Source organism: Babylonia areolata, chromosome 32 (assembly GCF_041734735.1).
Source record: "Babylonia areolata isolate BAREFJ2019XMU chromosome 32, ASM4173473v1, whole genome shotgun sequence".
NCBI lineage: Eukaryota > Metazoa > Mollusca > Gastropoda > Neogastropoda > Buccinidae > Babylonia > Babylonia areolata.
In genome coordinates this window covers 12,988,915-13,016,414 of record NC_134907.1, presented here as the reverse complement: position 1 = coordinate 13,016,414, position 27,500 = coordinate 12,988,915, and the positions used below count along the sequence as shown (strand labels likewise).

The 27,500-nt window shown below is 44.5% G+C and overlaps 1 protein-coding gene across 1 annotated transcript; it reads right to left on the bottom strand.

The window, feature by feature from the left end:
- Positions 1-761: 761 nt before the first annotated feature.
- LOC143276434 (nose resistant to fluoxetine protein 6-like) lies at positions 762-23,548 on the bottom strand. Its single transcript, XM_076580925.1, has 12 exons — positions 23,527-23,548; positions 22,029-22,283; positions 17,908-18,078; positions 14,662-14,755; positions 13,452-13,550; positions 11,847-12,018; positions 7,839-7,924; positions 6,874-6,972; positions 4,291-4,414; positions 2,972-3,173; positions 1,706-1,848; positions 762-1,039 (listed from the first exon to the last, which is right to left on the bottom strand). Exons 1-12 carry the CDS (start codon positions 23,546-23,548, stop codon positions 884-886), a joined length of 1,623 nt encoding a protein of 540 aa, XP_076437040.1. The 3' UTR covers positions 762-883.
- Between the last annotated feature and the right edge of the window lie 3,952 nt (positions 23,549-27,500).

Below are 27,500 nucleotides of genomic sequence, written 5' to 3'. Positions count from 1 at the left end.
ACACCCTGTTGTTGTTGTTGTTTTTTGGGAGGGTGTGGGGGGTGGGAGGGGAGGCGGGTGCTGGGGGGGCGTCTCTCCTTCCCTCCCTTTCTTTGAATTGAATTTTCAGGGAGTATTCGTGTAAAATTGTCTGACCTGTAAATATTGATTCGTTTATTTCATTTACATTAAAAAAAAAAAAAAAAAAGAAAAAGAAAGAAAAAAAGATTATTTCATTTACACAGGCCAATATAATTTTGCTCTGAATTATTGTCCTTTTCAGTTGTGCATCTAAACAATCTAGATCACTGGGCATAACGTAACATGGACATGGGTTTTTTTGTAAGTTTCAGTGTGTAAAAAGTATCTATTTACAATGAATGGGTTTTTTTGTTGGAATGTGGAAGCATGGACAAACTTTGTGTTGCTCTGTGGAGCTGGTGCACCTGTCGTCTTTTTTTATTATTATCTTCTTTTTTTTTCAGCAAACGTGTCAACAATTTCTTCCTTTGAGAGAAAATCAAGTATTCTTGCATCTTTAACATCACGATTGAACAAGGAACACACAAATTACCTCAATAATACCATCAAAGACAAATTTATATCAATATTTTCGGTATGTAGACCTTTTTTTTTCTTTTTCAAGGATGAGTGACGTATTATGAAGAAGAAAAAAAAGACGTTTAAAGTATGATGTGTTTTTATATCTTGTCCGGTTTTAAAAGAAGCTTTTAGCCACACAAATGTTGTCATTGTCTGTCTTTCATCAGTTTCCTGTCCTTCCTTCCTTCCTTCCTTCTCTCTCTCCTTCCCTCCCTCTTACTTACCACCACCCAACCATGCAGCCTTCAAACAGCTATGGCACGCAAGTACTGTGTCAAGGACAGGCCTCTGCATGCCGCGTTCAGAGAGCGGTAGAGAAGGAAGCGGAGCGCGAGCGGCGGGGGCGTGGTTTGTTGAGGACGATGTTTCCCAGCACGCTGATTGGTGTTTCCACGGTGACGGACAGGCAGTAGGCCAAGATGGCGGAGATCGTGACGTACCCGCAGGCTCTTTGGAGCTGCAGTCACACGAAACATAGGAAGGGGGATTGGGAGGTGGGGGGGTGTTGTGAGGGGGTGTAGAGAGATAGTGGTGGTGATGGTGGTGGTGATGGCGGAAAAAGTGATGATAATACTACAGTGAGAAATGTTTAGTGTAGGTGTAATACAGTACGCCGACACTGATACGTAAGTACACACCATGCAATAAAAAGATAGCGCAGTACAACTTTATGCATTTCTATACAAAACAACTAGGTAGCACAACAAGCTGCAATGCAACAACAACAACAATAACACACACACACACACACACACACACACACACACACACACACACAGAAACGCACATACACACATAGTGCTTGTGCATACACAAGCACACATAACGCACATACAGGTACACATAAACACGCACACATACATTCTCACGCACATATGATAATCACACACACACACACACACACACACACACACACACAGTGCTTGTTCATGCGCATACAGGTACACATACACACGCACACGCACATACTCACACAAATAGACCAATCACGTAACACACACACACACACACACACACACACTCAAACCACACACAAACACACACAGACACACACACACACACACACACACACACACACACACACACACACACACACACACACACACAGGCAACAGGTACCCACCAGGTAGCTGACTGTGAAATAAGGAGGAACACGGGTCTGCCACATGTCAGCCAGTATGACCGCCGGGTGTAACAGGTACATACAGAACACCAGGTGTGACACAGGTACCCACACCTTCCACGACAGAATGCTGTTGATGAAACCTGTACAACACAACACAACAGGTACATACAGAACAGCAGGTGTGACACAGGTACCCACACCTTCCACGACAGAATGCTGTTGATGAAACCTGTACAACACAACACAACAGGTACATACGGAACAGCAGGTGTGGCACAGGTACCCACACCTTCCACGACAGAATGCTGTTGATGAAACCTGTACAACACAACACAACAGGTACATACGGAACAGCAGGTGTGGCACAGGTACCCACACCTTCCACGACAGAATGCTGTTGATGAAACCTGTACAACACAACACAACAGGTACATACAGAACAGCAGGTGTGACACAGGTACCCACACCTTCCACGACAGAATGCTGTTGATGAAACCTGTACAACACAACACAACAGGTACATACAGAACAGCAGGTGTGGCACAGGTACCCACACCTTCCACGACAGAATGCTGTTGATGAAACCTGTACAACACAACACAACAGGTACATACAGAACAGCAGGTGTGACACAGGTACCCACACCTTCCACGACAGAATGCCGTTGATGAAACCTGAGCAGCATATCATATGTATTAATATGTGTCAACAGTCAACCGTTTCGACTAAAACCATGTGAACAATAGAATAGCCAGCTGCTGTCCCAGCTATCTGGGCTAGAATGTCAGTGAAAAGTGGTTTGCCCAAGTTACATATCCACTGCCCTTTTTTATATTATAATTATTATTTATTTATGTAAGCTTATCTATTATTTATTCCCCCTTTTTTTTCTTTTTTCTTCTCAAGGCCTGACTAAGCGCGTTGTGTTACGCTGCTGGTCAGGCATCTGCTTGGCAGATGTGGTGTAGCGTATATGGATTTGTCCGAACGCAGTGACGCCTCCTTGAGCTACTGAAACTCAAACTGAAACTTGGGCGAGAGTGTTTTGGGACAGGCGGCATTGGGATTGTTCTCAAAGGCCTCTCATTCTTTTTTATTTTCAAGAGCTATGTATGCGTGTGAAATTTGGTGCGAAAGCGCTTTGATTTGTTTCTGCACAAGGTTCAAAGCTACATAAATACATTTCTTCTTCTTCGTAGTATTGTGATTATCATCAAAGGCCAAAGTAAGGAAGGGAATTAACTACACATTAGCTACACTCACCCCCGTTGCCCGTGGCACACATGAACACCACCCAGCAGAGAGCCAATGAAAACAGGATCCGGTACATAGTCTCGTGCCAGGCACGTGCGGCCAGCGGCCAGTTGAATGGCTGCTCCAGCATCACGTGATTGTCGCCGTATTTGACCAGCACGCAGGCCACAATGACAAGGACGGATACTAGCCAGCCCGCACACACCGCGATCTGCAGGAAGAGATGTCAAGATGGGTGATGATGATGACGATAATGATGATGATGACTACGACAACTACGATGGAAATCAGCCACACAAGGTGATCTACATGGATAGACAGAAAGATGATGATGACGACGACGAGCGACAATGATGATGGTGATGATGATGACGACGATGATATTAATGATGATGATGGAAATCAACCAGCTCACACCGTGATTTGCAGCGAAGGACAGAAAGATTTGTGATGATGATGATGATGATGATGATGGTGATGATGATGGTGGTAACCTGCCACTTCGCACACACCGATATCTACAGAGAGAAAAGAGAGACAGACAGCTACATGCTACATGTAGCAGCAGCAGCAGCAGTAGTAATAGCAGCAGTAGTAGCAGCAGTAGTTGTAGCAGCAGCAGTAGTAGTAGTAGTAGTAGCAGCAGCAGTAGTAATAACAGCAACAGTAGTTGTAGCAGTAGTAGCAGCAGCTGCAGTAGTAGTAGTAGTAGCAGTAGTAGTAGTAGCAGCAGCAGCAGTAGCAGCAGCAGCAGTAGTAGTAGTAGCAGCAGCAGCAGTAGTAGTAACAGCAGCAGCAGCAGCAGTAGTAGCAGTAGCAGCAGCAGCAGCAGTAGTAGCAGCAGCAGCAGCAGTAGTAGTAGTAGTAACAGCAGCAGTAATTGTAGCAGCAGCAGTAATTGTAGCAGCAGTAGTAGTTGCAGTAGTAGTAGTAGCAGTAGTAGTAGTAGCAGCAGCAGCAGTAGCAGCAGCAGCAGTAGTTGTAGCAGCAGCAGTAGTAGCAGCAGCTGCAGTAGTAGTAGTAGCAGCAGTAGTAGTAACAGCAGCAGCAGTAGTAGTAGTAGCAGTAGCAGCAGCAGCAGCAGTAGTAGTAGTAGTAGTAACAGCAGCAGTAATTGTAGCAGCAGCAGTAATTGTAGCAGCAGTAGTAGTTGCAGTTGTAGCAGCAGCAGTAGTTGTAGCAGCAGCAGTAGTTGTAGTAGCAGCAGCAGCAGTAGTAATAGCAGCAGCAGCAGTAGTAGTAGCAGCAGTAGTTGATAGTACCCCTCCCCTCCCCCTCAACAAAATCCACCTCAATGTCACCAGCAGACAGACACACAGAGACAGTACCTTATGAATATTCAAACGCCCTTTGACCCGAGTGAGGAGGTAACCCACTCCTAAGCCCAGCACGAAGGGGGCCACGCGCGTATACGGTTTCTCGAACACCTCCCACCAGTAATCCTGTCGGTTCCTGTGCATAGGTGACACAGAGGACAAAGTCTGACTGTTTTGGGGTTTTTTAAGAGGAAGAAGAGAAACTGAAAGAAGCGGAGAGGGGAGAGGTGGATACGAAAGGGAAGAGTGGAGGGAGGTGGAGGTGGAGGGAGGAGGAGATGGAGGAGGAGGTGGAGGAGGTGGCGGAGATGGAGGGAGGAGGAGGTGGATGAGGAGGAGGAAGAGGAGGTAGAGGAGGTGGATGGAAGAGGAGGTGGAGGAGGAGGTTGAGGAGGAGGAGGTAGAGGAGGAGGAGTAGGAGGTGGATGGAAGAGGAGGTGGAGGAGGAGGTGGAGGAGAAGGATGTAGAGAAGGAGGAGGTGGATGGAAGAGGAGGTGGAGGAGAAGGAGGTGGAGGAGGTGGAGGAGAAGGAGGTGGAGGAGGAGGTGGAGGAGAAGGATGTGGAGGAGAAGGAGGTAGAGGAGGAGGAGGTGGAGGAGAAGGAGGTGAAGGAGGAGGAGGTGGAGGAGAAGGAGGTGGAGGAGGAGGAGGTGGAGGAGAAGGAGGTAGAGGAGAAGGAGGTGGAGGAGGAGGAGGTGGAGGAGGAGGTGTAGGAGGTGGAGGGAGGAGGAGGAGGTGGAGAAGAAGGAGATGGAGGAGGAGGAGGTGGAGGGAGGAGGAGGTGGAGGAGGAGGAGGAGGAGGAGGAAGAGGATGACGTGGAGAAGTTGGAGTTGGTGGAGAACGAGGTGGAGGAAGTGGAAATGGTAGAGGAGGAGGAGGAGCAGGAGAAGGTGGTGGTGGAGGAGGAGGAGGAGGAGGAGGTGGAGAAAGTATTGAAGGTAGGGGTGGAGGAAGAGGAGGAGGAAAGGGAGATGAAATAGGATAAAGAGGAGGAGGAAGAGTCAGAGGAAGAAATGAAGAAAAGAGGAGAAAGGGGAGAGAGAGAGGAAGAGGAAGAAAACGAGGAAAAGGTGGAGAAAGGGGAGAGAGAGAGGAAGAGGAAGAGAACGAGGAAAAGGTGGAGAAAGGGGAGAGAGAGAGGAAGAGGAAGAAAACGAGGAAAAGGTGGAGAAAGGGGAGAGAGAGAGGAAGAGGAAGAGAACGAGGAAAAGGTGGAGAAAAGGGAGAGAGAGAGGAAGAGGAAGAGAACGAGGAAGAGATGAAGAATGAGGAGAAAGGGGAGAGAGAGAGGAAGAGGAAGAGAACGAGGAAAAGGTGGAGAAAGGGGAGAAAGGGGAGAGAGAGAGGAAGAGGAAGAGAACGAGGAAAAGGTGGAGAAAGGGGAGAAAGGGGAGAGAGAGAGGAAGAGGAAGAGAATGAGGAAAAGGTGAAGAAAGAGGAGAAAGGGGAGAGAGAGAGGAAGAGGAAGAGAACGAGGAAAAGGTGGAGAAAGAGGAGAAAGGGGAGAGAGAGAGGAAGAGGAAGAGAACGAGGAAAAGGTGGAGAAAGGGGAGAAAGGGGAGAGAGAGAGAAAGAGGAAGAGAACGAGGAAAAGGTGAAGAAAGGGGAGAGAGAGAGAGGAAGAGGAAGAGAACGAGGAAAAGGTGAAGAAAGGGGAGAGAGAGAGAGGAAGAGGAAGAGAACGAGGAAAAGGTGGAGAAAGGGGAGAGAGAGAGGAAGAGGAAGAGAACGAGGAAAAGGTGAAGAAAGGGGAGAGAGAGAGAGGAAGAGGAAGAGAACGAGGAAAAGGTGGAGAAAGGGGAGAGAGAGAGGAAGAGGAAGAGAACGAGGAAGAGATGAAGAATGAGGAGAAAGGGGAGAGAGAGAGGAAGAGGAAGAGAACGAGGAAAAGGTGAAGAAAGAGGAGAAAGAGTAACAGGGAGAGATGAGGAAGAGGTGAACAAAGAGGATAACGAGGAGGAGGAGACAGAGGAAAAGAAAAAAAGAAGGAAGCGGAGGCAAACAATGAGAAAAAATAGGAGAAAGAGGAGGTAAGGTGTGTGTGTGTGTGTGTGTGTGTGTGTGTGTGTGTGTGTGTGTGTGTGTGTGTGTGTGTGTGAGAGAGAGAGAGAGAGAAAGTGTGTGTTTGTGTTTGTGTGAGTGTGCATATGAGAGAGAGAGACAGAGACAGAGAGAGAGTGTATGTTTGTGTGTGTGTGTGAGAGAGAGAGAGACTGAGAGAGTGTGTGTGTGTGAGAGAGAGAGAAAGAGACACAGAGAGAGGGAGAGAGAGGGAGAAAGAGAGAGAGAGAGAGAGTGTGTGTGAGAGAGAGAGAGAGAGAGAGAGAGAGACCGAAAGAGAGAGAGAGAGAGTGTGTGTGTGTGTGTGTCTTTCTGTCTGTCTATCTGTCTGTCTTTCTGTCTGTCTGTCTGTATGTATGTATGCATATATAAAACATATTATTGTTTAGGATGACACCTACCTCCAATAATCTCCGTTGATGTCTATGTCAAAGTAGTAAGTCAACACGTCTGTCTGTCTGCATGTATGTATGGATGGATGGATGGATGGATGGATGTATATAACATATCACTGTTTAGGATGACACCTACCTCAGATAATCTCCGTTGATGTCTATGTCAAAGTAGTAAGTCAAAACGCCTTGCATGACCACCAGACCTCCAATTAACAGGAATGGCAGCACCTTGAAACTGTAGATGAAATCAATAAATGAATGAAAAAAACAAACAAACAAACGAATCAATCAATTAATCAATTGATAAACCTATATATGCGTGGCTAACAGATCAATCAGCAGGAATGACAGCACCTTGAAGATATTAAATGAATCAATCAATAAGTGTGTGTGTGTGTGTGTGTGTGTGTGTGTGTGTGTGTGTGTGTGTGTGTGTGTGTGTGTGTGTGTGAATCATAAATGAATATATAAACAGGTTTACCTACAAATTATCAATAACTAAACAAAGAAAGAAATGAATCAATAAACAAATAAATAAATGTTTCTGTAAATCATAAAAACATCATAAATCATAGATAAAGACGGAGTTAATCTGTAAATCATATTAATGAATAATTGGATATTTCTGTAAACCATAAAAATAAAAAAAGATCAATGTCAATCTGCGAGTGATATCGATAAGCAAATGTTTCTGAAGATCACAAAGAAATGATTAAGTTTTATCTGCAGATCATGAATTAATCAACAATCTTTTTCTCTTACCTGACTTGGCATGATGTGAGCCGCTATGGAGTTTATCTTTCACTGACACCGGTTTTGACTTCTATGATTCAACCCTGACTCCGTCCTGAATTGACCCCCGAACGAACCCCAAAATTTGACCCTGGTTTGACCCCTAGCTTGACCTTGAACTGACCTCGTTTTGACCTTGAATTGACACTAGACCTGACCCTCTCCCCCCTACCCCCTTCCCTCTCTGATACTAAAAGACCAAGCCACGCCTAAAAAGCTCAGTCCTTCAGTCATTATTTTTTTGAGAATTGTGTGAATACTTCAGTCATGAGTTTGAGAGTTCTTGAGTTATCTCCCTCAGCAGCTCACCCCAGAGCCAGGGGGATGATGATGAAGGGGGCCACCAGCCAATGAAACTGTAGATCCACCGCCAGGTACCACCCCCACGGCATACACTGCACGCACACACAGAAATGACACACAACATTGTGAAGAAAAAGAAGGACGACGAGGAGGTAGAGGAGGAGGAGGAGTGGGGGAGAAAAATAAGTAGAAGGGGAGAGAAGGGGGAGACGAGAAAGAAGAAGAAGAGGGTGGCGGAGGAGGAGGAAGAGGAGGAGGAGGGGGAGAAGGAGGAGGAGGGAGAGAAGGAGGAGGAAGATGAGAAGAAGAAGGAGAAGGAGGACGAGGAGGAAGAGAGGGAGGAGGGGGAGAAGGAGGAGGAGGGGGGGAGAAGGAGGAGGAAGATGAGAAGAAGAAGGAGAAGGAGGACGAGGAGGAAGAGAAGGAGGAGGGGGAGAAAAAGAAGAAGGAAGGGGAAGGGGGAGAAAGAATAGAATAAGAGAATAAGAAGGAGAAGGAGGACGAGGAGGAAGAGAAGGAGGAGGGGGAGAAGGAGGAGCAGGAGGGGGAGAAGGAGGAGGAAGATGAGAAGAAGAAGAAGAATAACAACAACAACACGACAACAGGAGTAGCAGTAAGACAATCATCAAAGCCCTTGTTCTCAGAGAGAGGGACAGACTACAACCACCACCACCACAACAACAACAACAACAGGAAGATTAAGACAGTCATCAAAGCACCTGTTCCCAGAGAGAGGGATAAACAACAACAACAACAACAACAACAGGAGGTGTAAGACAATCATCAAAACACCTGTTCCCAGAGAGAGGGATAGACAACAACAACAACCACAACAACAACAACAACAACAACAGGAGGAGTAAGACAGTCATCAAAACACCTGTTCCCAGAGAGAGGGATAGACAACAACAACAACCACAATAACAACCACAACAACAACAACAACAACAACAACAACAGGAGGATTAAGACACTCATCAAAACACCTGTTCCCAGAGAGAGGGATAGACAACAACAACCACAACAACAACAACAACAACAACAGGAGGATTAAGACACTCATCAAAGCACCTGTTCCCAGAGAGAGGAATAGATAACAACCACCACCACCACCACCACAACAACAACAGGAGGATTAAGACAGTCATCAAAACACCTTTTCCCAGAGAGAGGGATAGACAACAACAACAACAACAACAACAACAACAACAGGAGGAGTAAGACAGTCATCAAAGCACCTGTTCCTGGAGAGAGGGAAGGACAACAACAACCACAACCACAACCACAACAACAACAACAACAACAGGAGGAGGAGTAAGACACTCATCAAAGCACCTGTTCCTGGAGAGAGGGATAGACAACAACAACAACAACAACAACAACAACAGTAGGATAAATACACTCATCAAAGCACCTGTTCCCGGAGAGAGGGATAGACAACAACAACAACAACAACAACAACAACAACAACAACAGGAGGATAAAGACACTCATCAAAGCACCTGTTCCTGGAGAGAGGGAAAGACAACAACAACAACAACAACAACAACCACAACAACAACAGGAGGATAAAGACACTCATCAAAACACCTGCTCCTGGAGAGAGGGAAAGACAACAACAACAACAACAACAACAACCACAACAACAACAGGAGGATAAAGACACTCATCAAAACACCTGCTCCTGGAGAGAGGGAAAGACAACAACAACAACAACAACAACAGGAGGAGTAAGACAGTCATCAAAACACCTGTTCCCAGAGAGAGGGATAGACAACAACAACAACAACAACAACAACAGGAGGATAAAGACACTCATCAAAACACATGTTCCCAGAGAGAGGAATAGACAACAACAACAACAACAACAGGAGGAGTAAGACAGTCATCAAAGCACCTGTTCCTGGAGAGAGGGATAGACAACAACAACAACCACAACCACCACCACCACCACCACAACAACAACAACAACAACAACAACAACAGGAGGATTAAGACACTCATCAAAACACCTTTTCCCAGAGAGAGAGATAAACAACAACAACAACAACAACAACAAGAGGAGGATTAAGACAGTCATCAAAACACCTGTTCCCAGAGAGAGGGATAGATAGCAACAACCACAACCACAACCACAACCACAACAACAACAACAACCACAACAACAACAGGAGGAGTAAGACAGTCATCAAAGCACCTGTTCCTGGAGAGAGGGATAGACAACAACAACAACAACAACAACAACAACAACAGGAGGATAAAGACACTCATCAAAGCACCTGTTCCTGGAGAGAGGGAAGGACAACAACAACAACAACAACAACAACAACAACAGGAGTAAGACAGTCATCAAAGCACCTGTTCCTGGAGAGAGGGAAGGACAACAACAACCACAACAACAACAACAACAACCACAACAACAGGAGGATTAAGACACTCGTCAAAACACCTGTTCCCAGAGAGAGGGATAGACAACAACAACCACAACAACAACAACAACAACAACCACAACAACAGGAGGATTAAGACACTCGTCAAAACACCTGTTCCCAGAGAGAGGAATAGACAACAACAACCACAACAACAACAGCAACAACAACAGGAGGAGTAAGACACTCATCAAAACACCTGTTCCCAGAGAGAGGGATAGACAACATCAACAACAACCACAACAACAACAACAACAGCCACAACAACAGGAGGATTAAGACACTCGTCAAAACACCTGTTCCGAGAGAGAGGAATAGACAACAACAACAACAACAACAACAACAACAACAGGAGGATTAAGACACTCATCAAAACACCTGTTCCCAGAGAGAGGGATAGACAACAACAACAACAACCACAACAACAACAACAACAGCCACAACAACAGGAGGATTAAGACACTCGTCAAAACACCTGTTCCGAGAGAGAGGAATAGACAACAACAACCACAACAACAACAGCAACAACAACAGGAGGAGTAAGACACTCATCAAAACACCTGTTCCCAGAGAGAGGGATAGACAACAACAACCACAACAACAACAACAACAACAACAGGATTAAGACACTCATCAAAACACCTGTTCCCAGAGAGAGGGATAGACAACAACAACAACAACCACAACAACAACAACAACAGCCACAACAACAGGAGGATTAAGACACTCGTCAAAACACCTGTTCCGAGAGAGAGGAATAGACAACAACAACCACAACAACAACAACAACAACAACCACAACAACAGGAGGATTAAGACACTCGTCAAAACACCTGTTCCGAGAGAGAGGAATAGACAACAACAACCACAACAACAACAACAACAACAACCACAACAACAGGAGGATTAAGACACTCGTCAAAACACCTGTTCCCAGAGAGAGGAATAGACAACAACAACAACAACAACAACAACAGGAGGAGTAAGACACTCATCAAAACACCTGTTCCCAGAGAGAGGGATAGACAACAACAACAACAACAACAACAACAGGAGGATAAAGACACTCATCAAAACACCTGCTCCTGGAGAGAGGGAAAGACAACAACAACAACAACAGGAGGAGTAAGACACTCATCAAAGCACCTGTTCCTGGAGAGAGGGATAGACAACAATCACAACAACAACAACAACAACAACAGGAGGAGTAAGACAGTCATCAAAACACCTGTTCCCAGAGAGAGGAATAGATAACAACCACCACCACCACAACAACAACAACAACAGGAGGATTAAGACAGTCATCAAAACACCTTTTCCCAGAGAGAGGAATAGACAACAACACAACCACAACAACAACAACAACCACAACCACAGCCACAACAACCACAACAACAACAACAGGAGGATTAAGACAATCATCAAAACACCTGTTCCCGGAGAGAGGGATAGACAACAACAACAACAACAACAGGAGTAAGACAGTCATCAAAGCACCTGTTCCCAGAGAGAGGGATAGACAACAACAACAATCACAACAACAACAACAACAACAACAGGAGGAGTAAGACACTCATCAAAACACCTGTTCCTGGAGAGAGGGATGGAAGTTGTTGACGTAGAGCAGGTTGGTCCACCAGCGGGTCTGACAGGGGAGGTAATAGTCCCTGGTGTCCTGGGTCCAGCTGGGTCCGTCGGACATGTAGGGCAGCAGACAGGTCAGTGCCATGATGGTCACTGCGTAGGCTGGCGTCAGTCTGTGCACACACACACACACACACACACACACACACACACACACACACACACACACACACACACAATAATGGAAACCATACGTTACATTACGATACGATGCGATAACACACACACACACACACACACACACACACACACACACACACACACACAATAATGGAAACCATACGTTACATTACGATACAATGCGATAACACACACACACACACACACACACACACACACACACACACACACACACAATAATGGAAACCATACGTTACATTACGATACGATACGATACGATAACACACACAGACACACACACACACACACACACACACTAATGCAAAACCATACGATGCGATACGTTATGATGCGATAGAATACGATACAATATTCTATCATATAATATAGGTATAATACGATATTTTATAATGCATTACGATGCAATACGATATTATATGATCTGATGCGATATATACTGTATGATCCGATACAATATGATACGATACCACACTATACGATACGATACGATATATCATACAATTTTATATAACATGATACGATGCCATATAATATGATATCATATGATCTAATACGATATACTACATTATATGATACGATATATTATGATATGATGTTACATTATACGATACAAAACAATACGATATTACATTATATGATAAGATACAAACGTCAGTGTGTATACGCACAAACGCAAAACTATACGATACGATACTGTACAATACGACACGATATTACAAAATGTGGTATGATACAAAATATGATATCATATGATCTGATACGATAGAATTGTATATTATATGATCCGATACTATATGATACGATATCTTACATTATGATACAATATGACACGATGATACAGTATATGATACAACAGTCTGTACACACACAAATGCAAAACCATACTATACGATACGATACGAACGATGCGATACGATACGATACGATACGATACGATATGAGACGAGACGAGATGATGCGATACGACACGACACGACACGAGACGATGCGATGCGATGGGATGCGATGCTATACGATACGATACGATACAAGACTAGACGAGACGAGACGATACGATACGATACGATACGAGACGAGACGAGACGAGACGAGACGAGACGATATGAAAGGAAAGGAAAGGAAAGGAAAGGAAACGATACGATACGATACGACGCGATTCGACACGATACAACACGACACGACACGAAGCGATGCGATACGATACGATACGATACGATACGAGACGAGACGAGACGAAAGGAAAGGAAAGGAAACGATACGATACGATACGACGCGATACGAAACGATACGACACGATGCGATGCGACACGACACGAAACGATACGACACGATACGATACGACACTACAAAGAAAAGAGCACACGGACACACACCGAGCTCCCCGTGACGACAAAGTCCCACTGACCTGACGTAGCGATGCACGAAGTAGGTCACCACATTCTTCACCCTCACCCCCGCCTCCTCCCCCACCTCACGGAGAAATACCACCGCCGTCAGACAGCCGCTGGACATTGAAAACAGCCATCAATCAATCAATTGATCAACTAACCAACCAGTCAATCAATCAATCAATTAATCGATCCATTGAATCGAACTATCGATCAGTGAGTGAGAGTCAATTGACAGCCACGAAATATCATACCTGTTATTTCAAAATTATCATATCATAAATGTGATTCGCGCGCGCGCGTGCACACACACACACACACACACACACACACACACACACACACACACACACACACACACACACACACACACACACACACACACACACACACACACACACACACACCTGTACAAACACAGTCACCAGAAAATGCAGGACAAGACAACAGAGCTGGCAGCCACCTCATAACAAATCGGCCTCAACATCCACAAGGGCAATACCGAGATCCTCAAGACCAACACAGCAAGAGAGGACCCAGTCACAGTGCACGGGAGCAAACCGGAAGAGGTAGAGGCCTTCACGTACTTGGGCAGCATCATCGACAAGCAGGGTGGCACAGACGCAGATGTCAGAGTAAGAATCGGCAAAACGAGGGCAGCATACTTGCAACTGAAGAACATCTGGAGCTCCAAGGTGTTGTCGATTAGCACGAAGATCAGGTTGTTCAACTCCAACGTCAAGTCAGTCCTTCTGTATGGAGCAGAGACATGGAGGACAACAAAGACCACCACCAGGAAAGTGCAGACCTTCATCAACAGCTGCCTGAGAAGGATCCTCCAGATACGCTGGCCCGACACTATCAGCAACGCAGACCTGTGGCAGCGTACCAACCAGCTGTCAGCTGAAGACGAGATTCGGCGCAGAAGATGGAGATGGATCGGGGACACCCTGAGGAAGCCAGACAGTAACATCACCAGGCAGGCACTGAAATGGAATCCCCAGGGCAAACGGAAGAGAGGAAGGCCAAGAAACACCTGGCGACGTGACCTCGAGGCAGACACCAAGAAGATGGGGGGGCACACCTGGAGACAATTAGAAAGGGCAGCCCAGGACAGAGGACTCTGGCGGACTGTTGTGAGCGGCCCATGCTCCGGGGAGAGGGGGGGGGAGTGATGGGCATAACTGACTGAACTGACTGTACAAACACACACCTGTACAGACTCACCTGATCAGGAGGAAAGAGTCCACGGCCAGTGTAGAGTGAATGACAACCTGACCCAACATTGTCTCCAACACCTCGGCCGCTCCCAGCGCGTTCTCTGGTCAACGAAATTTTAAAAAAAGAAGAAAAAGCAATAATAATGATAATCATAATAACAAAAATAATAGAAATTTGTGTAGCACCTTCCAGCACTCAAAGGCGCTTTACAAAAACAGCAATAAAGTAATACCAAGAAAATGGTAGTATGGAATGGTGCAATATTGATGCAAAAAGAAACAGCAAGTGTCAACCTGTTTCTCTCTCTCTCTCACACACACAGAGTCACAAACACAGAGTCTCTCTCTCTCTCTCTCTCACACACACACACACACACACACACACACACACACACACACACACGAATCAAGAATCAAGAATATTTCATCCTTTCACCCATTTTGGGGCATGGAGGATATTATATGACAGCAATAGTATTTTACACCAAGATTAAACATAAACAATTAAAATAATATAACTATCAGAAACAGAATACAAACTATATGAAACACAACATAAATGATGATAGTATTTTTCTGGTATTAAGCCTCTGGATAGATAAGACTAACGTTGTTCATCATCACCTGCACACACACACACACACACACACACACACACACACACACACACACACACACACACACACACACACACACATACATACACACACACACACACACACACACACACGGGAAGCGCAAATGCACACGCACATGCACGTGGGCACACGCACACGGGAGACCACTCTCACGCTCCTTCCTCCCTTCTCATGCACACACATGACAATCAAGTAATCAGTCAGTTCTTGAAACGGTACGGAAGGGAAAGGTTAATCGTAGTAATGGGTAAAGAGATATGTTTTCAGGGCTGACCTGAAAGAAAGAAAGAATTAAATTTCCAGACCGTCGGATACAAGAAGCAGGAACGAAGGTCTTGTGGAAAGAAAAAAGAACAACAGAATGGAAAATTGGGTGGACTTCTTCTTTTTCTTCTGCGTTCGTGGGCTTCAGCTCCCACGTTCACTCGTATATACGCGAGTGGGCTTTTTACGTGTATGACCGTTTTTAACCCCGCCATGTAGGCAGCCATACTCCGCTTTCGGGGGTGTGCATGCTGGGTATGTTCTTCTTTCCATAACCCACCGAACGTTGACATGGATTACAGGATCTTTAACGTGCGTATTTGATCTTATGCTTGCATATACACACGAAGGGGGTTCAGACACTGGCAGGTTTGCACATATGTTGACCTGGGAGATCGTAAAAATCTCCGCCCTTTACCGACCAGGCGCCGTCACCGTGATTCGAACCCGGGACTCTCAGATCGAAAGTCCAACGCTTTAACCACTCGGCTATGGCGCCCGTCGTTGGATGGACGAAAGGAAAGAAAGGAAAGAACGAAAGAAAGAAATAGATAAAGCGAGCTAGAAAGCTACGAGGTTTCTCCTATACTGAGCACGTCACGAATCCTGAGGTCCAACAGAAGATCACCCACGCCATTGCACCCCACGACGACCTCCTAACCATCATCATGAGGAGGAAGCTCAAATTGGTACGGACACGTTACAAGATCCGACGGGCTCTCAAAGACCGTTCTGCAGGGCATCCTACCAGGCAGCGGGAAAAGAGGGGAGTGAAAGGAAAGAGAGGGAGAGAGAGAGTGAGTGAGTGAGTGTGTGTGTGTGTGTGTGTGTGTGTGTGTGTGTGTGTGTGTGTGTGTGTGTGTGCGTGCTTGCTTCCTTGTGCATGTGCATGTTCGTGCATGTACTACGTGCGTATGAGCATGTGTAATGAGATTCTCCTGAAATAATTACACTCATCAAATGCCATTTATCATCATCATCATTATTATCGATGTTATCATCATTGTTGTTATCATTATTAGCATTAGTATTAGTAGTAGTAGTAGTAGTAGTAGTGGTGGTGGTGGTGGTAGTAGTATCGGCAGCAGTATTACTAGTTTATCAACAGAAAGCACAAGAAAAAACAACAAAGGATAAAAGAATGGACAGACCTGAATTTCCAGTCAAACTTGAGAGAAAGGACGAAACCCCCGGGAATCGAACCCAGACCCGTCACGGACACTATACTGACAGATGAGCGTATCCAATATTTCTTGCTAACCCCGGTACACTCGGTAATAAAGACATATTCTATTCTGTTCTATTCTTCACCATTCTGCCACCTTCGCTCCATATAAAGTAGGTGAACAAACTTTGACAACAAACAGTCACGAAGACAGAACAGAGGGGATCCACTTCCGTGCTTGGGGTGAGTCCTGTCAATGTCTTCAGTGTCGGCAGATTCATCGGGGGGCTGTTGTTTGAGGGACGTGGTGGCGGTCTCCACTCTGGGAGGGACGCTCACTCAGTCTGGCTCCGCGACTAAGCCATTATTGTCGTTAGTAGGGGGCTTAGTAGGTGGTGTCCTAAGTACGTTAAAACAGAACAGGCACCACTGAACACCTCCGAAGTGACTCAGCAGCAGTGCAGGGTCTCTTCTGGTGTGTAGCTTCCTGGCGACCTAACATCGATGGTTCCCTGTGGACTGCCGACGCTGGAACTGCGAAGGACGAACCCGGGTGTGGCCGTGTATGGGGGAATCTAAATGAGCGGCGTGGGAGTAATGCCACTGAAACGGTGCAGATGATGGGGCAGCAAAAAAAGAAAAAAAAAAAAAAAAAAAAAAAAAGATGCGAAGTACCAGTCGTCGTGGCGAAGTGCTTAGCGTCAAACAACTGAGGACTGGGAGGTCGCAGGTTCGATCCCCGTGAAAGGTTGTTGTTTTTTTTTGTTGTTTTTTTCGGCCCATGGCCGGCTCCTACCCAGACTCGAGTCTGCAACAAGTTTGAACAGGAAGACTGGGACCACACAATCGAGGGTCATTCACTTCACAGATGCGTCTTTGGAGAGTGTAGCTCAGATCTCAGGCCTGACCAACACACTACACGTGTCTGTATCTTTCAGCCTGGGTGACAACACGGGGACATATCATGAGAGGACAGCCTTGTCAAGCAGTCCAAAACCTAAATGGACCCCCTATAACAGCAGCGTCATCTTTCTTTTCCTCATCACCATCATCGTGGAAATAAGAAAAGAAAAAAAAATCACCGATTTCTGGTGCTTAAAAAAATAAATAAATAAATAAAATGAAATAAGACAAAATAAAACAAAACAAAATAAAGATCAAAAGTAAAGGGAGGTAATCCACGCACCAAAGTAGGTGGCCATGTAGAGGACAGAGTTACCCACGATGAGCCACACCATGGACAGGACCCGGATGCCATGCAGACACGTGACCGAGTCTCTGACGTCACGCACTCCCAGAATCCTCTCCGTGTTTCGGGGCAAGGAGAAGGCCAGCAGAGCTTGGGAGATCACTGAGCCTGGCGATATGATGATGATAAGAATGATTTGATTATAATAATAACAATGATAATGGATACTTATATAGCACACTATCCAGAAATCTGCTCTAGGTGCTTTACAAAAACGCTTTTGTTAACATAAAACATTATATCTATGTTACATACACACACCAAAATGTGACACCACACACACACACACACACACACACACACATACACGCTGCATACATACATTTTAACATACATGTGTATCTAACAGCTACCCTAACACATACGCACATATAGGCAGGCACAAACTAACATAAACACACGCACACACAATAACATTGATATACATGCATGTAGTTATGTACACATACATATGTATACACACATAGTAAAGCACAGCTAACGCAAAGGAAGTGGACCTGCCACAATTGAACTTATTGCTGAGGGAAAAGGTGAGTTTTGAGACGATATTCAAAAGATGCGAGGGAATCAGAATGACGGAGGTTATATAGTTGTCATTGTCATGGTTGTTCTTCTTCTTATTATTATCATCCCATCATCATCATCATCAGTAGTAGTAGTAGTAGAAATGAGCAATGTGCAAAGCTCTCAGGAAAAACAATTTTTGAAGGACTAAAAAATACTTTGAGAATAAAACACACACACACACACACACATATATATATATATATATGTATAGGTGGTGGTGTGTCCATCGAGATCGATGATGACCATCGTTGTCATCCAGCTGTGGGATGGGGGAAGGGTGGTGGTGGGGTGGGGGGGGAGGATGCTCATGAATCTATCTGTGAATGCGCAGATGGTTGAATAGTCCAATCTGCGCGCGAAATGTTCGCTGACAGTTGGGGCAGACAAAGACAGGCATATCATTGTCAGGCAGCTTGTTTGCCCGTGACTTTCTGGCCTGCCTCTTCTGAACAGCTGCAGCAGTCCTGTTGGCCTCGCACAACTTGGCGCCAACGATGTATATATATATATATATATATACGCGTGTGTATTTATATACATAGAGAGAGAGGGACAGACAGACAGACAGACAGATAGACAGAGACAGAGAGAGAACCACAAGAGAAAATCGTCGAAATTTCTCTTTCAAGCAATGAACAGAAGGAAACGTTTGCTGATTATGTAAATATTTCGACTACGTCCATCCTGTTTCTGGCCCCCACCCCTTCACCACCCGTTTGTGTAAGGCCCCATGGCCGATGTACGACAAACAATTATGTCTTTCCAAAAAAGATCGGCCGTATCAGTAAGTGGTAAGAGAAGTTGTAGCTGCAATAGCAGCAGCAGCAGCAGCAGTAGCAGCAGCAGCAGCAGTAGTAGTAGTAGTAGTAGTAGTACAATGACGACGACGATGAAGATTTGTATTTGTATTTCTTTTTATCACAACAGATTTCTCTGTGGTTTTTTTTTATGTATTTTTTCCTGCGTGCACTTTTATTTGTTTTTCCTATCGCAGTTGATTTTTTTTACAGAATTTTGCCAGGAACAACCCTTTGGTTGCCGTGGGTTCTTTTACGTGCGCTAAGTGCATGCTGCACACGGGACCTCGGTTTATCGTCTCATCCGAATGACTAGCGTCCAGACCACCACTCAAGGTCTAGTGGAGGGGGAGAAAATATCGGCGGCTGAGCCGTGATTCGAACCAGCGCGCTCAGATTCTCTCGCTTCCTATGCGGACGCGTTACCTCTAGACCATCACTCCATCACTGATGAAAGAACAAAGGCAATAGCGATGACGACGTCTACAGCAAGAGAAGAGGATGTCGTCATTATCATCATCATCATCATTGACAGATGATATTTCATTGTCGTTGTTTTCATGATACCATTAAAACCTTACCCTGAAATAAAATCATTCTCGTCGTTTACCGTCGATGTGGAACTAAACCTATCATATAACTGCTACGACTATATATATATATATATATATATATATATATATATATATATGATAGTCAGTCGTGTCCGACTATGACCATCAGAACAGCAGAGGAGGCAACTGCTGTTCCGACTATTTGGGCTAGAATTTGATTATAGTGGAGAGTGTCTTGCCCAAGTACATCCCCACTCTCTCGGCCAAGAGGGTTTTAGGACAGTCGGCGTTGGGATGGTTCCCAAAGGCCAACTAGCCCACAAGGCTGCAGCACTAAGAGCCAGTGCAATTTTGCCTCCTAGTTTGAGAGTCATAGTCCTTCACAAAAGACTAAGCTGTAAATGGTTTCCCATTGACTGGAGAAACCATTGATAATACAGCTCTCACTTTGCTGTTGGCCCAAATGTAAACTTATGTCAATCTGTGATATAAGCCGAGTGTTGAGCCTGGACTATATCACTATAACATAGTTACTACTATAAAAAAAAAAAAAAAAAAAAATGCTGTTATTGCTACTGCTACTACTTCTGCTACCGGAGTCACGGGTACTGCTACAAATGCAACTGCAACATTTTCTCACTACTCATGCCACCACCAAGACAACTCCCTTGCACTCCGGTCACACCCACTCTAGCTCATTTTATTTTTAACAGTTTCAGTTTCAGTTTCAGTAGCTCAAGGAGGCGTCACTGCGTTCGGACAAACCATATACGCTACACCACATCTGCCAAGCAGATGCCTGGCCAGCAGCGTAACCCAACGCGCTTTTTAACAGCTGTTGTTAGGTTCTGCGTGATGAATCTGTATTGTATGTGTTGTGCGGTACTGTGTTGTTTTTGTGCTGTGTTGTACTGTATCGAGTTGCATTGCGTTGTGTTGTGTTGTTTTGTATTGTATTGTGTTGTGCAGTACTGCAAATTTTGTTGCGTTGTGCTGTTTTTTTTGACTCACTTGTATAAACAAAGTGAGTCTATGTTTTAACCCGGTGTTCGGTTGTGTGTGTGTGTGTGTGTGTGTGTGTGTGTCTGTGTGTCCGTGGTAAACTTTAACATTGATATTTTCTCTGCAAATACTTTTTCAGCTGACACCAAATTAGGCACAAAAATAGGAAAAAATCAGTTCTTTCCAGTCATCTTGTTTAAAACAATATTGCACCTCTGGGATGGGCACAAAAAAAAAGAAAAAAAGAAGCCTAATTATATGCAAACTGCATTTACTGTTATATTTATATTTTTTGTATTCTCTAAACTTGGCACTTTGACCTCTTATTCTGACACAACAACAGGAGGAGTCATCATTATCATTTTTTGTTCAAACAGGAACTTCTTTTCCTAAGCATGGAATTTTTATTTATTTTGCAAACGTTTCGGTGCAGATAGTAAAAAAAAAGGGAAATTACTCTGTAATTAATGCTAGGGGACTTAATTTATCACAAGTGAGTCTTGAAGGCCTTGCCTCTCTTGTTTGTATTATATTTTGCTGTGCTGGTTTTGTACTTCATTGCATTGCCCCGTGTTGTGTTGTACTTCATTGCATTGCCCGTGTTGCGTTGTACTTCATTGCATTGCCCCGTGTTGTGTTGTACTGCATTGCATTGCCCCGTGTTGTGTTGTACTTCACTGCACTGCCCGTGTTGTGTTGTACTTCATTGTACTGCCCGTGTTGTGTTGTACTTCATTGCATTACCTGTGTTGTGTTGTACTTCACTGCATTACCCGTGTTGTGTTGTACTTCATTGCATTGCCCCGTGTTGTGTTGTACTTCAATGCATTGCCCGTGTTGTGTTGTACTTCATTGTACTGTATAGATCAATGGGGGTCGTCTACTAAACGTTCTCTGAATCCGACTCAGTAACTATCCCCCCTCCCGCCCCCGATCCCCCCCCCCAGCCCTACCCCCCGCCGCCACCCCCACTTCTCCACCAACCTCTCACCTTCACACTCTTCCTCCTCTTCCTCCCCCACCTCCTGCACAACCTCCTCCTCCTCCTTCTCCCCCCGCCGCTCTGTGATCCTCTCTTTGTTGGAGGCCTCCACCTCCCTCCTCACCACACCACCACCACCACCACCACCTCCTCCACCGTTTTTCTTGCTGACGATGAAGCTGGTCTGTTTCTCCCCTCCCCCTACGTCCACCGTCTTCACCGCCTCCCCCTCCCCTCCCCCGCCGCTCTCCTGCGGGTCGAACCCCCCGTTGGTGTGGGGGTTGGGATGAAGCCGGGGCAGGTCGAACCGTTTGGGTGAGTAACGGGCGGTGAAGGTGTCTGTGTCGGTGATGGTGGTGATGTTGTCGTCGTCGGTGTCGTCGTTGTTGAGGTTTCTGACCACGTCCAGGGCTGTCCCGATGAGGATGAGGAGTCCCAGAACGCTGAGGACACAGCTGAGAGAGAGGGAGAGAGAGAGGGAGGGAGAGAAAGAGAGAGGCAGAGAGAGAGAGAGAGAGCGAGAGCGAGAGAGAGAGAGAGAGAGAGAGAATGAACCACACCAATGGAATCAATGAACAAAGGGTGGGCGTCTGTCGTTCTGTCTCACTATGTCTGTGTGTGTGTGTGTGTGTGTGTGCGTGTGCGCGCGCGCGTGTGTGTCCCTCCCTCTCTCTCTCTCTCACATACATATATGCACACACACAGCCTCACAAGCACACGCATATTTTGATAATACAGTCCAGGAATGAACGGTGAATAATATATATGGCATATTCATCTCTGTCTGTTTGTCTGTCTGTCTGTCTCTCTGTCTCCCTCTCCTTATCTATCTATCTATCTCCCCCCACTCTCTCTCTCTCTCTAACACACACACAATTACTCACGCGCGCACACACTCATTCTCTCTCTCTCCCACACACTCTCCTCACTTGCATTCATTAACACACACACACACACACACACACACACACACACACACATACACACCGCATCATCTAACCCACAAACCCACACACTTTTAAATAGCCGTAAAGTAAAAACAGAACGAAACAAAGTGAAAGGTAAAATGGCAAAAGGAGCACAGTGGAAACTTGTCCAATATTAGCTGAACATTATACATGCTGTTTCAGACATGATTTTTCTACCAAGTGTTTATTTAGATGTGGGGTTTTTTTTTCCTTCTATTTCTGCCATTGCATTGCATTTATAGTCGTGAGTCGTGCGCGCGCGCACGAGAGAAAGAGAGAGAGAGAGAGAGAGAGCGAGAGACATAGAGAGAGAGTGTGTGTGTGTGTGTGTGTGTGTGTGTGTGTGTGTGTGTGTCTCACTGCGTGTTTGCATGCTTGTTTGTGCATGTGCATGTTCGTGCATGTACTACGTGCGTATAAGCATGTGAAATATCACTTCAAGTGGAAAGACGTTAAACTGAAGACGAACGAAGCATGTGAAATGAGATTCTCCTGAAATAATTACACTGATCAAATGCCATTTATCATCATCATCATTATTATCGATGTTATCATCATTGTTGTTATCATTAGTAGTAGTAGTAGTAGTAGTAGTATCGGCAGCAGTATTACTAGTATATCAACAGAAAGCACACGAAAAATGCACTCAGAAAAACGACAACAAAAAAACCAAAAACCAGACTTACATGGCAGCGATAGCAGCACCATCTTGTGACAAAACGGCCCCTTCCTGGCAGACAACTCTGGGTATGGTGATGTTCATAGGGAGACTGACTGTAAAACATCATCCAATCATTCAATCAAATCAGTCTGTCCATGGGGGGGGGGGGGGGGGGGGGGGGGGGGGGGACTGACTGCAAAACATCAATGATTCAATCAGTCAGATCAGTCTGATCATGAGGGAGACTGTAAAACATCAATCACTCAGTCAATCACATCAGTCTGTTCATGGGGAAGACTGGCTGTTAAACATTAATCACTCAGTCAGTCAGATCAGTCTGATCATGGGGGTCGGGGGCCACATGGATAAGAAAAAGAAAGTAGACTACAGACATATTCCACTTTTTCTGTTGTGATTTATTTCTGAAGTACAGTGTGGACTTGAAAAGAAATAAGCTGAAGGTTCTGTGATTAGAATTATAAAAAAAAAACCATCCGAAATTCATGAAAACCCATGAAATTAAGAAAATGATCGCGTAGTCTTGTACATTAAGACCTATATACATTTATGCTTGCTACCTATTTATTTATCCTCTGCGTTCCTTTGGTATACCTACTTCGTGACATGACTGACGTGTTCGACATTTGGAAGTATATCTGACACACCTGTAGGAGACTACTATGAACAGTTTCGTCAAAGCTAATTTAAAAGGAAACTCACAGACATTTATTTGATTTCAGCCAGCAAACGTTACAGAGAACTGTATTTGCAAATATCTGTTTACGAGCAAAGCTCAGATATGAAAAGTTATTTTCATATTTGCTTCGAATTTATTATTGTTTGTGTCTTTGTTCTGCATTTTATTAATGGTCCAATATCCAATTATGTGTGGTGCGATTTCAGAACCAGTGTTATTTTGGATATCATACCACTGGATACGATTTGAATTTTTCTTCTTCACCCGTTGAAATATCAGTTTTCTCAATCGAAGTCCCTGTCATCAACATCCCCGTGGCTTGTCTGTTATTTACCGTTGAAAGATGAATGGTGTGATGATTTGAATTAACGGTAAACTACTTTACTTTCTAAAGGGGTTCGATATCCAGACCTCTGCCCTATTATCCTCGATATCAATTTATCAACATCTGTACTCCATTCCTCCACTCCGCTCTTCCTCTGACTGGGAGAGGGAAGGGTTTTGAGATAGACTGGTCATGAATGATTCATGTAATTTATAACTTTTTCTTTCATGTAAAGCGCCCTGAGCTGTCAGTGAGAAAGGGTGCTATACAAATGAATATTATTATTATTATTATTATCGTTATCATCATTATTATTCTCACTTTCTCTCTTCTGAAAAAGACAATGACGGATGGGTGACGCTGTCTCTCAGAGCAAGGTCATACTGTGTTAACACTTATCGATCTGCTACCCCTTGGTCAGTGAACCTGTAGAATCGATTATCAGGGCAGGTGAGATATCGTAAGTACCTGTACCGCGACTCTTCAGAGGTCAGCAGGTGTTTACCATGATACTGTTATATGACTGAGTTTGCTGTATGTGCGTGCGTGCGTGCGTGCGTGTGTGTGTGGGGGGGGGGGGGGGGGGTCGGCGGGATGGAGGGAGAGGGGAGAAAGAGAGTGAGAGGATAGAGACACTACAGAGAGGGACGTACATACATAGGTATACATACATACATAAGGTCTCACACACATGCACACGCAAACACACACACAAACACACACACACACACGCACGTACTACCCTGTGTCCCCCCTGTCTCTGCCTCCCTCTTTATCTCTCTGTCACATCCACGAGACATGATGATGTAGCCTATATAAATTTTTCACTCTTTTGAATATAGCGTTCAGAGCAAGGGAATGTGTAACTTATTAACACACTTTTGCAACAACAAAAAGCGTGCAAAGCTAAGCAATGTGTCACTTCTCAACACACTGAACATTACTTAAAGCGGTTCTTTGACGGGCGCAATAGCCGAGTGGTTAAAGCGTTGGACTTTCAGTCTGAGGGACCTGGGTTCGAATCACGGTGACGGCGCCTGGTGGGTCAAGGGTGGAGATTTTTACGATCTCCCAGGTCAACATATGTGCAGACCTGCTAGTGCCTGAACCCCTTTCGTGTGTAAACGCATGCAGAAGATCAAATACGCACGTTAAAGATCCTGTAATCTATGTCAGCGTTCGGTGGGTTATGGAAGCAAGAACATACCCAGCATGCACACCCCCGAAAGCGGAGTATGACTGCCTACATGGCGGGGTAAAAACAGTCATGCACGTAAAAGCCCACTCGTGTACATGCGAGTGAACATGGGAGTTGGAGCCCACGAACGCAGAAGAAGAAGAAACAGTTCTGTAATTACGTATATTCGTGTGTGGCTAGTCTGGTACAAACAAATTTGTTTGATCTTATGTATTTTGTTCGATTATTCCTTCATGAATGGGGCTTGGTCCATCAATAAATAAATCAATTATCTCGTATCTGCATTTCTCTCTCGTACCCGATTAGTAACAGGTGCTACCTCAAGTTAATCACGGCTTTCTCACGCGCGGACATTTCTTTATCAATGACACCCGTATAACAGTCAGAGGACGTGATATAATTGATACACACATCACACACACACCACACACACAGCGTCACAGTGATCGTGACAAGAGCAGACGGTTCATAACAAGTCAATTATGAAAATATACGTGCACCCAGGTCATTTACACGGCACTGGTGGATGATTTCATAACGACAAGTCAAGGACATTGTGCTTTCCACTTGCTTCAGTCGCCGGAGAAACTGATTATGATGTCTGTAGGCTACGTCACGTTTGATAATCACGTAATCTCGTTTTATGACGTCACTATTTTCTTCTTTGTTCCAAGGCTGCAGCTCCAACATTCAGTGTGTGTGTGTGTGTGTGTGTGTGTGCGTGCATGCCGAAGTCTGGTTCCCGTTCACACCAGGGTGGAGTGAGGAAAAATCGGTGTAAAGCGCCTTTCCCACGGACACAACATCATGCCGAAACCGGGCCTCTAACCCTGATGACATGAATAACTAAATGGAAGAAAGCTTCAGTTATTGATAATATTATAAATAAAGCCACTCAAATGATTGGTGTATTTATTTAAGAGAGCCTTCAATTACTTAGACAAAGATTTATTTCTCAATTTATATAAAGCATTATTTAGATCGCATGTAGAATATGGTAATATTGTGTGGCACCCATACCTTAAGAGACAATATATATATTGGTGTAATTAAGAGAACCTTCAATTACTTAGATAAAGATTTATTTCTCAATCTATATAAAGCATTAGTTAGATCGCATGTAGAATATGGTAATATTGTGTGGCACCCATACCTTAAGAGACAATCTATATATTGGTGTAATTAAGAGAACCTTCAATTACTTAGATAAAGATTTATTTCTCAATTTATATAAAGCATTATTTAGATCGCATGTAGAATATGGTAATATTGTGTGGCACCCATACCTTAAGAGACAATCTATATATTGGTGTAATTAAGAGAACCTTCAATTACTTAGATAAAGATTTATTTCTCAATTTATATAAAGCATTATTTAGATCGCATGTAGAATATGGTAGTATTGTGTGGCACCCATACCTTAAGAGACAATCTATAGCAATAGAAAGGGTCCAAAGAAGAGCAACGAAATTATTAAAAGAATGCAAGATTATGAGTTATCAACAAAGACTTACATACTTAAATCTACACTCACTAAAAGGTAGAAGAGTAAGAGGAGATTTGATTGAAACTTATAAAATATTAAATAACATAAATGATGTAAATACAAGACATATCTTTAGAATGTCGGACTATGATAGTACAAGGAACTCAGTAAAGAAAACTTGTTCAGAACACTGCAACACCAGCATCAGAAAAAATTCATTGGCTAACCGAATTGCACAAAAATGGAATGCACTACCAGTCGAAGTTAAACTTGCACGAAATACTAACACGTTC